General features: G+C 45.3%; 1 protein-coding gene across 2 annotated transcripts in view; it reads right to left on the bottom strand.

Annotated features, from left to right (window-relative positions):
- The window catches only part of TOP1 (DNA topoisomerase I), a 66,339-nt gene that overhangs the window by 1,525 nt on the left and 50,802 nt on the right, over positions 1-14,012 (bottom strand). For both annotated transcript variants that reach the window (XM_086853079.1, XM_086853080.1), the window contains 11 exons: positions 10,699-10,820; positions 9,868-9,990; positions 8,249-8,436; positions 7,476-7,620; positions 6,291-6,434; positions 5,079-5,264; positions 3,490-3,558; positions 2,767-2,881; positions 1,975-2,102; positions 806-900; positions 17-166 (listed from right to left, as the gene is read on the bottom strand). In XM_086853079.1, the coding sequence (XP_086709205.1) occupies positions 17-166; positions 806-900; positions 1,975-2,102; positions 2,767-2,881; positions 3,490-3,558; positions 5,079-5,264; positions 6,291-6,434; positions 7,476-7,620; positions 8,249-8,436; positions 9,868-9,990; positions 10,699-10,820 (1,465 nt within the window). The remainder of the gene's footprint in view (positions 1-16; positions 167-805; positions 901-1,974; positions 2,103-2,766; positions 2,882-3,489; positions 3,559-5,078; positions 5,265-6,290; positions 6,435-7,475; positions 7,621-8,248; positions 8,437-9,867; positions 9,991-10,698; positions 10,821-14,012) is intronic.

Consider the following 14,012-nt stretch of genomic DNA (forward strand, 5'->3'; position numbering starts at 1 on the left):
CCAGGCAGGTGCTTACCAAGCAACAGAGATCCTGGGATCCAGATAGTTGAGTTTGGAGGTGCCCAAAGCAATCTGCTTGTTCTCCTCCCTATCTGTAGCCTGAACCTCCAGCTTCATCAGTTGCTCCTCGATCCTCTGCACTGCTTTCTTCTTGCTCTCCACTGTCCTGGGGTGGCAAAGAACAAAGCACTGAACTCCAGATGCCTTGCCAGCACTGTGAGAACCCAAAGGGATTCCGCTCGAGGTAAGCAATGCCACCAGCCACACAGGGCAGCTGTGTCAGCACAGATGGTGGCAACACAGTCAGCACATGCAATTAAGAACTGACATTTTCCAAGAGGCAGAGCAGGAATCTTAAGCAGCAGTTTTGTTTTAAAGGGTTGGAAGCAACAGCCTGAACTGTTCTGATGCTACACCCACTCCCAGAGCAGCCCATCTATCCCTCAGTAAGTCATGCTGTGATCCCAGAGCTCCTGTAACTCAGCTCCCCCGTGCAGAACTCACAGAGGTGCCTGTGCAGTAATTATTTGTGCAGCCCTGGCTCCCCAGGAAGACAGCAATGCTGCACACTGGTCCTGGGCAGCAGCAGGGTGGGTGAGCACTGGCAGAGGCTCAGCTCTGAAGGCTGGGCATGAGTGACCACATCAGGAACTGCAGGGTCAGACCACCCCACAGGGGGCCATTTCTCCATGCACAGAATGAAAAGGGCAAAAGAAAGCCTTCCAAATCACAGGCCAGGAAAGTGGAATATGGGGTGAAGGACCCCTTCTCGGGGTATTGCACAGCCCAGTAACACCAGCCTTACTTTTTAGACTTCTCATCCCTCCGGACCTTGGCATCAGCTTTGGCGCTTTTCAGTTCCCTCCTGGCATCAGCTAATTGCTCCTTCTTGGCATCAATCTAGGAGAGGCAAAACCAGGCTGAGAACAAGCTGCTGACAGCTGTGTCAGTCACCCCTGGGCAGCATGACCCAGGAAGCCAGTTCGTGACCACGTTCAGAATCTATCAGCAGTCAGATCCACTCCTGCAGAGCAATCCAGCCACTGGTCACTGCACAGCCAAGTGTGGTGAGATACCACCCTCAAAAACAGGACCTCACTCCTTTCCAAAGACAAGCTCTGCTGGGTGCTTTCTCACACAGCTACAACCATGCAGGCCAAGGAATTGGCTTGGTCTGGCCTGGCCAACAAACCCCTCCTGGCAGCTTGTTTGTCTTCACTGCAACCCACCACTACCAGCTCTCTGATGGCTACACGGAAGGATGATGATCCCTGATCCCTCAGCAGGAATCAGCCCCAAATCCTACACACTGAAAGGTGTTAATGCTTCAGGCAGCTCTTCTTCAGTAAGCTTGGGATCCAGGGAGATTCAATATTTGCGGCCCCTGTTCAACCGCTTCCCTTAAACATCCCCACGCTCTAGGATCTAGGGTGAAGGCAGCCATGTTAGGGGTTATGGAAGCAGGGGACACTGCAATGCCAAAATAGAACTCTTTATTGTGAGGGTCACTCTAAAGCCAGAGCAGGAACAGACCTAACCCCTTTGGACCTCATGGCCTTCACCAGAAACAATCTGCAAAGAGGTCAGGTCAGAGGGGCATCATGTACTATGTACACACAGACAGTGGCCTGGGATTCACACAACAGCAGTGGATGCCCACTCCAGGTTCTTTAGGGGACACAGATCAGAGCCAGAGACTGCTGCTCTCAAGTTTCAAATGCAGCAGAACACACAGCTATAGGATGAAGGCAGAAAAAGGGCCTGGTGTTGTTCTTTACAGGTAAAAAACAACTCAAGAGAAGCCCCTTCCAGCTCAGCACTCATCTCCGAGCAGGCCCGTCTCTGATGCACACCACCAACTCCTGACAGGGAAAAGCAGGCCCTGCTTTCACCCCAAGGGAAAGGAATGCTGACTTCCTGAGATGCAGCACTTGGAGCCCTGCTGCCCCAGAGCTGGGCAGGGGGAGGAGGTACCTTGCTCTGCAGATTCATCATGGACTTCTCGAAGGTTTTGGGTGGAGCTCTCTGGTGGTTACACAGAATGGCCACCGCTCTGTTGGCACGGTTGTAGGAGAGGATCTTTGCTGGGATGTTGTCATCCGCTGTGAAGGACAGGGGAGCGGTGAACAAGTGAGTTCTCCAGGGTGTGGTGCCCCAGCCAGTGTCCCACAGCCACTGCAGAACCAGCCTTCCCCTCCTATGCCCTGTCTCAGCACCACTCCAACTACAGTCCCAAGCCTGGCCACTTCACCCCAGCCCCTAACCCTTTCTGGATGTTGCTCATCACTGCTGACACCATCTCAACAGAGGGGAAGCAGAGCCAGAGCAGGGGACAGTGGGACCACCCTGCCCAGGACACCATAGGGGCTTCACAGGTCCAACGTGCCCACTTGGTAAAGCTGCAAAGTGCAAGGCAGCACAAGGATCAGCAGCCAAGAAACGTGGGGCAGTTACACCTGCATCAGTCTTGCCTGTCATCAACAGAAAGCAAACAGATTTGGTAAAGGATAGGCATAACCTGGAAAGCACACCCTGCTGTGCTCACAAGTCAGTTCTGCTCTGCCCCAGTGCTGAGCTGCTCAACTACCCCGAAACACTGTCTGACAACAGATTTTTGGTCAGACCTCAGCTGCCTGACATTTGCACTGGGAGAACTGTAACAAGGAAGTGGTGAACAGATATACAAGTTGGGGCTCAGCCAAGGAAGCCAGGTCGGTATCACAGGGTAAGATCTGTTCCCCTCACAGCTTCAGGGGCAAGACTTACGATTAGTGAGCTCCTTGAGCTGCTGCTGTAGCGTGATGGAGGCATTGTAAGTACGGAATACCTTGGCTGTCAATCCCTCCATAAGGTCTTGAAGGTGTTTATTTAAGATACTGGTCTAAAGAAGCAGAAAGGAGATGACAACAGTGAGCACTAGGAATGACCACAGTGTTTGTGAAACCTCTGGATCCATGGCTGACACAGATGTGCAGCTCATGGTTGAGGCCTGGTGTACTCAGATCTGACCACAACAAAATAGCCACAGCTTTACTGAAACCACAGTAAAAGTGAACAAAGAACCAACAAGTATTAGACTGGTAACAAGTACCACAAGTGGCCAAAAAAGGATTTCTTTGGTGGGGAGGTTTTGGTTTCCAGCAACAATAAACGTGCCTGGACCACCACAGTGCTCCCACAGAGCCAAGTGTGCAGACAGGGAAGGCATGTGAAAATCTGTCACCTCACACATTCATCATCTCTCAACTCTGATAAAACCTCTCCAGGTCAGAGCCAGGCAGGCTCACCAGGACCAAGGCCCATCGCTTTGGGAACCTGTGGGCACAGTGGACAGTTCAGACACCAGACTGAGACTCTCACTGCTTTGAGGCTGCTCTGGAAGAAAAGTTCCACTGAAAGCATTTCTGGAACAGAGCAGCTGTTACTGCCTGGTGCAGAGCAAGCCTGTTCAGGGTCCTCCACCTCCCTCAGCATGAACTATGTGCTTACATTGAGGCGGTCAAAGAGGTCATCCTCAGGCTGCTTGTTCTCCATGAACAGCTGAAGATTCTTAAACACCTGCAGGAAAAGAAAACCAGGAACATCAGGCACACAGACCAGACAGCACTGGGCAGTACCAAGTTGTATGAGAGCAGCTGCCAGGGAAGTCATCACTGCTTCCAGGGAACAGTAGTGATGCTGGATGTACTTGCCATCAGGCAAAGACCCATCTCTCAATGCAATGCTTGTGCTGCAGCTTCCTCCCCAGCAACAGGAGTTCTAAGCCTTCAATGCCCTCTCATCCTTTCGGCCAAAATTACAGTCAGGAGACTTGACTGCTCTGGTGTAGCTGCCTAACAGAGAAAGAGACCCCAAAAGCTGCTGTCTTTTCCTTACTCTCCCATTATTACTTGAGCATTTCCCATGGACTGAAGCTCCAAGGAACCAACCCTCCTCACTGCTGCATTGTTTCATACAATTTCATCCCAAACATGTTCCACTGGGGAAGGGAGAATAATCAAAGCATCTTTGATTATAACAGAGACCACAAATCCCAGCTCTGCCTGCTCCAATTCTCCAGCTTCTCAACAACACACATTCTTCTACAGATACCCAATATACAAAGATTTCTAGCTCCACAATAATCAACTCCCCATTTTAAGCATTGAAAAAATACCAAGAGATACCAATAAATTTAAATAGAAAAATATGTTTTCTTCTTTACACAGGGAGCCAAGAATTCCAGCACACATTAATTTCCAGAGCAACAGTAGTTTGATTTTTTTTGAGTTGTTTTGTTCCTCAAGGGGCCAACATTTACTGCTGACTGTCATGACAATTACCACAGTATTATACACAGGGTATCTAACTCAGACCACAGAGCTGTGGGCCAGATGCAAAGCTGTTACACCCACAAAAACATTTTGGACAGTGCCCTCCAGGTTCATGCTGCTGGACAGGGATTGATTCTGAAATGAGGCCAAAATCACAGCAGATTTGAAACTGGTGGATGACAGAAATAAAGGAATTGACATGGCATAAGAAGTCTTGGCTGGCAGACACCCAAGTTCATGGGCCAGAGGTATCAGGCACCTTCTCCATATGCTCTGGAGCAGCCAAGGTCAAGATCTACCTCTGTGAGGGCTCAGCTCCAACATGACCCAAACCACTGTGACAGAGGTGCCTTTTATCAAAGCCCCAATCAAACTGCAGCTCTGCCAGTGCCAGCAGTATTTCAGAACCATTTATGCTGTTACTTGTCACATGGGCCTGCAACTCCACCATCTATAGGTGACAAAAACAACTCTGACAATCAAAAACAAACAAAAACAGTCTGAGACTGAGACCCAGGAAGCTTCTCTAACACAGCTGTTACAGTTAGGTCAACTCTTCACACTGAAACCACAAGGAAGAGCTGCAAGATGTCTGAACATTTCATCTGCTGGGCTGTGTTACACCACAAGGATGTCACATTAACTGACTTATTTTCTGGCTAAGTATCTGAGCAGGGATAAAGCAACCTGTTAATGCCACCCAGACTGTGCTGACCACATCTCTGTGCTGTTCAGTCTGTGTATGTGCTTGTGGAGGTGCCTTACCCTCTTCTCCACAGGGACTTTGTTGTAGTATCGGATGGAGTCCTTCCCGAGGAAGTCGAACTCAACCACGTATTCCTGCCCATCCAGCTCAGGATGCAGCTTGATGTGCTCTACTCTCAGAGAGCAGCAGCCCACGGTGTCAGCTGTCTCACCTTCTTCTTTTTCATTACCAGCTCTCAGGGCAAGCTACATTTATATCAAGGTAAGAGAGGTAAGGAATTCAAACTGTCCCCAGAAAAGAGAGATGCTGCAAACCTTCAGATACTGGCCTAGAACCAGCAGTGTCCAAAGGAGCGTATCTCCTTTTTTTTTTTTATAAGTTTAAGCCAGGATCCACTACCAACTTCTGCTCATTGAGTAACTCAAACTGATTTACTGAGTGAGACAGTTCTGACTAAAAGAAATTTATTTCAAGAAGTGTAGCAGTTTTCAAAAATCAAATTGACTTTCATGTGAACTCTACTTGAAACAATTCATATGGTTCAGTTGCTCATCTTCTATGATTCTACCTATTCACTGCACACTAAATGCATTTCAAATAGCATACAGGTTATATAAATATTGACTTGTATAAATTATCTAAAGGCTACATCTGGCTGCATAAAAACACATATTTTAACAGTGCTGGCTAAAACAATTTCTAACTTTTGAAATCTTCAGTGGTCATATGAAACCACAATTTTTCACATCAAAGTTCCCTTGTTTACATCAAACCATTTGGAACAAAACCTGTTAATTTAGTTAGTCAAGACACCTACTATGTTACTATGGAACAGCTCTCTGGGAGCTGGTTTTATGTTGCTTTAAATGCATCAACACAACTGCAGTTTTCTTTATGCTGTGGTGAAAAAATTAACATAATTGCAAAACCTCACAACTGTGACCACATACTGAAGAGGTGACAAACCAGCAGAAATTCCCAGCAGGAAAACTGAAACAGCTGGAGACAAAAGGCCTACACAAATTTCCCAGTAATCCAACTGGGTGATTCTGGAACCAGGCTGTGAGCCTTGCCTGAACTAAACAATGCTGCCTGAAATAGCTGTGTTTAGTACAATAGTTCATTGCTCTGGATTCCAGGTAATGGGAAGGAAAAGGAGCCTGCCTGCCCACCAGGAAGTCTCAGGATACCTTAGTAAATGGGCTCAATTCTGCCTTCAAGACAAACACACATTCCCAAGCAGTCCCAGCAGGACAGGGAAGGAGGCTCACCTTATCGATGAAGTACAGCGCCACAGCCCTCTGCCGTACTTTCATCTCTTTGGATTTCCAGTCTTCTCGGTATTGATTCCGGATTTTATCTACACACTTCTTCAACCTCCGAGCTGTCTCGTACTTCTGCCAGTCCTTCTCGCCCTGCAGGGAAATTGGAACAGAGTCAGCACTACAGAGCAGGCAGAGGACTGGCTCCCATCTGCATCTCAAGGCTTTGCAAGCCCGTGTGTGGCAAATGGCCTTGCTGTACAAAAGTGCTGAGATGCTGCCGCTGCTGCACAGCTCAGCTTCACACTGTGCTGCCACACAGCTGCAGGTCATTCAGATTTCCATCATGTTAAATACCTCCATGGAAGCAACTAGAGAGAGACACAAAAGATACATCTTCCCTGCTTCTCAAAATACAAATGGTTTCCTTTGCTTTATTCAGATGGCACTTATGTTCTTTCAGCTGTGTAATTAAATACCCATAAAAGGCAAAAGCAACATCAACAGCTCATCATCATTATTATACATCCAAGACACAGCAAAAAGAGAGTAGGAATTCACAAGGAATATAGATATTTTTCCTCCTCTATTTGTAGGACAAACTCCTTGTTTCCAATCCAGGAAAAAATCTCTCAGAAAAAGACTTCATGAAAGGAGCTAAAATTCTTGCTTTTATGGACTTGATCCACAGACTGGGTATTTGCTCCCACAGCAGGAGTTTGTTTTCCTTCAGTCATGAGCTCTTTACCAGCCTTCTCAGCCAGGAGCCTGGCTGGGTTTTTAATTTTACAAACAACTAATTAACAACCCATGGTTAGAACTTCACTACAATACCAGGCAGGGGAAGTTAAGACCAAATGTATGTGAAATATCCACCAGAGCAAGACTGTACTTGGATAAATCATTTCCTTTTAGGTTTACAGAGGTTAAAAGATTTCTTCTAGAAATGACACAATGATGCTTTTCAGGAGACACTTTCCAGATTTCACCCGCTCTGCTGGGCAGAAACTGTATCCTCTCTTTTCAAGGGGGAACAGAAGCACAGAAGCTTCCCTATGTTTTTCAACCACTATAGGATGGAACAATCAGGTAGCTTTACCTCCTATCTCTTTCCTAACCCAAGAGCTCCATTTGCTTCCTGGAAACATGACCAGGAAGATTGCTTCGGTTTTGTTTTTTTAACTGGATCTTTACCTTAATTCTTGAGCTAGGGTTCAACATGATGTATTTGATAGAGCCTTGGATGTTCTCAGTCCATGACACCAGCCAGGTCACCTTGTTATCATGCCGGACCTCCTTCCACTTGTGTCCTGGTGGAGGGGCAGGGATTTTGGAATCCCTACAGAGAATGAGAAAACAGACAATAAAAGCTATTTAAAGAAAATCTCACCAACATCAAAAAAAGAGAAGGTAATAAAGTGCATTACACAAAGAAAGTGTAGGGAAAGGAACTGAGGCAACAGAAGTGCATTATCTCCACAAGCAGGAAACCAAGTAAATCAAAATGAACAAAGATCAGGGATGTAACTGTTACTAACATGTACCTGCTGAAGAATTATACTGTAGGTGGCACACATTGCTAGGACCAGTTTTTATCTGTGAACACTGTAATAGTGTGGACACTTAGGAGGACTAGAGAGAGTGGTGAGAAACCCACCAACCCTAGCCTTCAACATCAAGCAAGGGCAACCTATGTAGAAGAAAATGATTTTCTGGAAATACGAGCAGGGAAGGCAGTTTAAGCAGATGTAGGCTGTAGGCGTGAGGAGGAAAATATGTTGTAAAAGTTCTACATGAAACCCATGATTGTCTTGCTCAGTCTTTGCTTTTATGACTCAGTTTCTTATCCATATGAGAACAAGATAAGCTGCATCACTAGTTCTACATATTTGAGTATCAGCTTATACAGGGTTTTAAAAAATGAGCTCTAGAAAGCAAAGGCAAGGTGTGAAGCATGCAGTGCTCACTTGCTGCAGTTAATGATGATGTCTTCAGGCATGATGCGTCTCTTCAACATTCCCATTTTGGGATGGTTCCCACGACCTCGGAAGAGACCTGGGGGTTCAATCTTAAAGTTGGCAATCCTCTCCTTGTGGTTGTCCATCACACAGTAACCATACTCCTTCAATAGCCGCTCGTTCTCCTCTTTGATTTTCTGGGAAAAGCCAAAAGCAAAGATGACACTGCACACACAGCACCACACACACCTTTATATGCCAAGGCTTGAAAAATTTTTATATTTGTGACACACTAATGCTTAAGACCCAATCAAAAACCAGATCCCAACCTGGCAAGTGTATCAGACTGGCCAGAAAAAGAATTCATAAAACACACACAGCACAAATAAACTGGAGAAAAGAAAGAATGTGAAAAACTCTCTGAAAAGTTTTATTTGAGGAAAACAGATCAGTTCTGGTGAAGGCAGCTACAGTTTTGCCACAATAGAGGTGTGTATCTCTATCCATATATCTCAGCTTCAAGGGTATCCCCAGCACAGTACTGCTATTTTCTATTTTATACTGAGCATTTGATGTCCACTGGACTTCCTATCTTGTTGTTTATATATAAAAATTCTTTGTATGAAAGACTTCTGTGTTTGAAGTCAGCATCGGAAAGCAGGCAAAGGAATGTCTCCAGGCTGCTGCATGTCAAGCCTGTGTCAGCAAATGGTTTCACAAGCAGAACACAGTCTTCTAAGAAAAAATGTGCTGAGATTTCATTGCATACTTCTGTGCCTGAACTCTAATTATACAGAAGGAAAAATAAAAACATTGCAGCTCAAAATAAAACATCTGACCCACAGACAGCACTGCTGCACTGGCTAAGAACAGAAAAAGCCACTTCTGCTCCATTTTAAGAGCTACCATGGACAGGAACTGAAGGGCTCACCCACATTTATCAAATGGAAACAGCAGGAAGACAAGAGTTCTCCATTTTGATGGGATCCCTCTGATCCCAAAGGCTGTAATTCCAAGCTGCCAGGCCCTTCATTCAAAGGATAACTACTAGAGCATTGCAGAAGATCAACTGAGAACGTGGGGAGTTTTCAACTTCCAACATCCACTGCAGTTAATTTAATTCTTAACCTATAAGACACTGTAGCCATGCTACTGGATAATAAAGTTAATTTTTTATTCAAAAAACCAGCATTACTTGATGTTTAATATTTATTTTCTCGTTTTATTCACTAATGCCATTGCTGCATTCTTTCCACCATCCTGATCTATACCATCTTTAACTGAGTATCCACTGCTCATTATTTCCCAGGGACCAAAGAACCCAGAAGCAGCACCTCTGATTCTCTTTATTAACTTAAGCAGTTACTTAACTTTACTTAAGCAGCTACTTACTTAACTTTATTTCCTTAATCAGGATCAGCTCTATCAATATCATTTCAAGTCAGGATGAAGACTCAGCTGTAAACACAGTGCTTTGCCCTACCTGAGCTGCACAGTGCAGACTCCTACAGTTCACATGAAAGCAATCATCTGAAAGGTGGTGAAAAACACTGACGTATGCACAGCAAGGAGAATGACTGCACAAAGATGTTTACAACCACAAAGTCTCCTAGAATTCCCACTGGTACCTGTTTCTCCTCCTTGGACATCTGTTTCCTAGCTTCCGACTGAGCTTTGAAATACTGGCTCATGTGGGTGAAGTCACACTTGCTGAGGTTGGTGATAGTGCTCTTCTCTTCAGAGGTCATTTCCTTGCAGAAAGAAAGCAGTGCTTTAAGTTTACACACACAAAGTTTTCAAGCATAGCAGAGCTTACCCTACTCCAGGCAGCCTAAACAGAAACAAAAGGCAGGTTCTCACAATAAACCCCTCAAGAATCCCCAAATTCTTGTACAGGCTCACTCCAGCTGAGGTCAAAGAGGAAAGGACAAGCAACAGATCCTATGCAGCATTTGCTTTGCAGGGTTCTAATCTCCCTGGGCAATGCTGCACCCCTTTCCAAGGAACTCCCACACCCTGACTGGTGTGACACCACACTCCCTCCCCTGCTGAGGGATGGCAGGAAAGCCCAGAAACATATCCAGAAAAACTGCATCAAACTAATCTAAAGGTTTGCTGCTATGGCTGATGACTGAGGTGAACATCTCCATTTTAGTTCTTTGGAAGGAGTTTCCTTGTAGTAAACCTGGCTTTACACAAGGCATGTAACAGGCAAGTCAGCTACACCCCCATCGTGCTGCAACAGAGAAACCTGACTTTGTTGGTTTAGAAAGGCATTTATCACAGGGTCCTTCCTGGTGAAACTACAGGATAAATGGGAAACTTTACAGCTAGTCTGAGACAGCTTTTAGTTGCCTCAAGGCAACTTTTGTGTGCACAGAACAGCAGCCCCTTTTCACTGGTCAGTGCTGAGGAGACACTCGCCATGTCCATAGTGCAGCCCAGGACTATGTGCATACCTTTCTCCAATCCTTGAAGAAGTTTTTCCTGAAGATCTCCTTTGTAGTGTACTCATGATCAAGCATTTTTGCAAAGAATGTGGCAACTTCTTCTGCTTTGGTACTCAGCTTCATGACTTTACCTACAAAGAAAGGTTTTCTTCTTAAAGAAAATGGTAAGCAGGAATCAAAGTCATAAGGACAACATAGTAACTACCCTAAAGGATTATATTTTTACTACAGAGAAGTTTGTCTTAAAATGTTACATAATACAGCAACTTGAATGGACAAAGGAAACAGAGAAGCACAATTGCTTGACTTCCACCACAAACATTTCGAAAAAAGTTTCCTCTGCAATCTAAACATTAAAGAAAGCAACAGCAATCTGATGTGAGGCAGGTCTGGGCTGCAGGGCAGGAAAGGGAAAAGGCCTGCTGCAGGAAACCTTCTGCTGAGCCACCCCCGTGCTGGGTGTGCTCCTGGGGAGACACTGCTGTTTGATGTCAAAGAGGCAGGGATTTTATTAAATTTCATATTCCTGCACTCAGACATATGGGAAATACAGTCCCTGTATTCCTTTTCAATGCACAGACAGACTCCACCTTGGAACACCCCTTCCAGCCTTTAGCTATTTCTAGGCAGGAAGAGCCCTTCCTCTGGATACACTACAAATAAGCTGGAAAGAGATGCCAAATATTGAACTCTCCTTCACTGCAGGGAAATGTGTCAGGGTTCTGCTAATTGTTCCCTCTGCTGTGGGAATGCACTCCTGCATCTCCAGAGCAGGCTCAAAAGCCAGTCATTTTTAAGAAAGACTGAGCTGTCAGTGAATGGAGGAGTCACATTCCAGCTTCTCTGCATGACTGCAGCACAAAGTGGAATTGCTGCAAGGGAAGACTGAAACACAAGGGAACAGAGGCTGCTGCAGCATCGAGGCTGTGGATTCCACATCTAACATTCCTATCGAGTATTTTTTGGTCCTGACTGCATTCCTGATGAAACATGGGGTGCCAGTGATCCCTCTGAAGGATTCTGCATGCAGCTCACATCTCCAGCTAGTTTAGCTGCAAGAAATAAAGTTCCAGTGGTTGGCAAACAGTCAATACCTGGGGATTTTTAACAACCATTCTACCGCACAAAAGTGAACACAAGAAACTGTTCAATCTGTGCTCTCGGGGAAAAAAAATACCACGCTTTGGATTTACTACATATTTTCAAAAGTTGCATCATCTCTAAAATTAAAGCATGGGAGTCAGCTATAAAGCCTTAAGATCTATAAACCCTCGTAAACCAGGACTTAGCAAAAGGCCCTCCCAATGATCTGAGAATATTCCACAATTAAATTAAGCCAACAGTAACTCTGCCAATTTTTAAGCTGTAACCTAAAATACAGCATTTGTTTGCTTATAACAGGAAATGGGGGAAGGGAGAGACAGCAAGGGAAACTGTTTTTCCAGGCTGCAATTTTAGCTTGACAGAGGCTATCGAGTTAGTAACATGTTATGGAGCTAAAATCTCTGATATTTTTCCCAGCTAGCCGAAGGCTCAGTCACCTTTATCTAATCACTTTAGAATATATTTCATTGGACACAATTTCCTTTTTTTTTCACAAAGGTTTGAAAAGGCTGTCAGTGACAGAGCTGGTAGAAAGAAAGGATTTATTGAAGAGTCATGAATATTAGTTATTTCAAAACAGAAAACCAGAGAGCAACCAAGAGACGTAATGAGCAGAAGAAACCCCATGGCCACGACTGCAACTGCCACCACCTACACTCTTACCTTGCCCCATCTACAGAAAAATAATGTGCAAGTTTGAGTCACCTCTGGACTATGAGCAGTGACTGGTTAACCCACAGGCACTGAAAAAGGGTGGCTTTGGCATTTCAAGCTCTTTCCCCGAGTTGGTACTGCAGGCACTTCCAAGAGCCCCAGAAGTTGTTACGTGAGAAGAAAGCAGGCAGTGAATCCCTAGGCCAGGGACAGATCCCTCCTGTGTGAGCCGGCTGCTGGCCAGCCACAGCCTCATTACTGGGCTCTACAAATCACCCTGGGATAATCTTGAAATGAGACAATGCCTTGTGAGCACAGACAGAGGCTCTCAGCAGCTGCTGTGTAAATCAGACATCTGATTTTTTGCCTAGTTTCTCAAGGAAGACTTATGGGATGTCTTTATTTGCCAGACCCCCTCCCTTCCCAGTCCACGGCTGTTGAGCTTATTGATGAATTTCTGTGATGACAGAGGCAGAGGTTGCAAAAATCCCTGCAGAGGCTCCATGAAACAGATAGCTGGAGAGACAAGGAGTTTATTGCTGTCTGCACCAAGGGATAGCACAGTGCAATCTGCCCCTCCCCTTCTCTAGACAACAGGAGAGATCATGCATTTTTCAATACAGGGAAACAATTTCCAACTTTGTATCAAGTTCTTATCAAACCCTAAGAATGAAGGCTGTTGACATCAGACATCCTTGATCATTTGTGCTACTTGCTTGAAGATGGCCTTTAATAGCATATTTATTTCACTACATTGCTGCTGAAAATGTAATGCCACCTATTCCTCAGTATTTAAAAACACTGTGTCATGTCACGTGAAAACAGCACGTTGCTCCTGGAAGAGCTCCATGTGCAGATGTCCCCATCACCAAAAATTACAATTTCATCCATTCAAATACTTCCCACTTAATTCAATCCTGGGTTAATTTGATCCTTCATTTAACATGATCACAGACTAAAAGGAAACACACAGGTCATAAAGTCTAGGCTCCAACAGGCATCACATCATATAATCCCTTCCACATGAGCCTCCACCAGCCAGGCAGCCCAGGAGACTTGAATCTCACACCAATTAGTTCTACCACACGCAGTGGTCAGGGAATGGGACCATGACTTACATGAGACGGCTGTGTCCTTGAGACCAGGGTCATCCCATTCATTCCTACAAGATCCTAATCATCTGTACCCAAATTCAATCATCTTTTATATTGCTCACATCACCAAATGATGAATTTCACCACAGATGATGGAATTTGCAGTTCTTGAGGTTAAAGAAAACAAGAGCAAGCCTAAAGGTGACCAGTGATGAGGCAGCTACAATTACATACTCCACTGGTCACTGCTACTCTGAGGCACCAGACCCCTCATTCTGCAAAGGAACCTGAGAGATTCAGGGACTGAGAGCAGGTTCATGCCTGTGTCACTTCAGTGAGCAGAGTTCAGCAGGCTCAGGTAAATTCCTCTCCTTCCACGGATCTCACTTTGCTGCTGAGGAGCTGATTTAGGTGAACCACTAAAACACAACCACCTCCTCAGCTCTTCAGTCCCCAGAAGAACACCGCAAT

The sequence above is a fragment of the Cyanistes caeruleus genome, chromosome 16, assembly GCF_971803275.1.
Source record: "Cyanistes caeruleus chromosome 16, bCyaCae1.hap1.1, whole genome shotgun sequence".
Lineage (NCBI taxonomy): Eukaryota > Metazoa > Chordata > Aves > Passeriformes > Paridae > Cyanistes > Cyanistes caeruleus.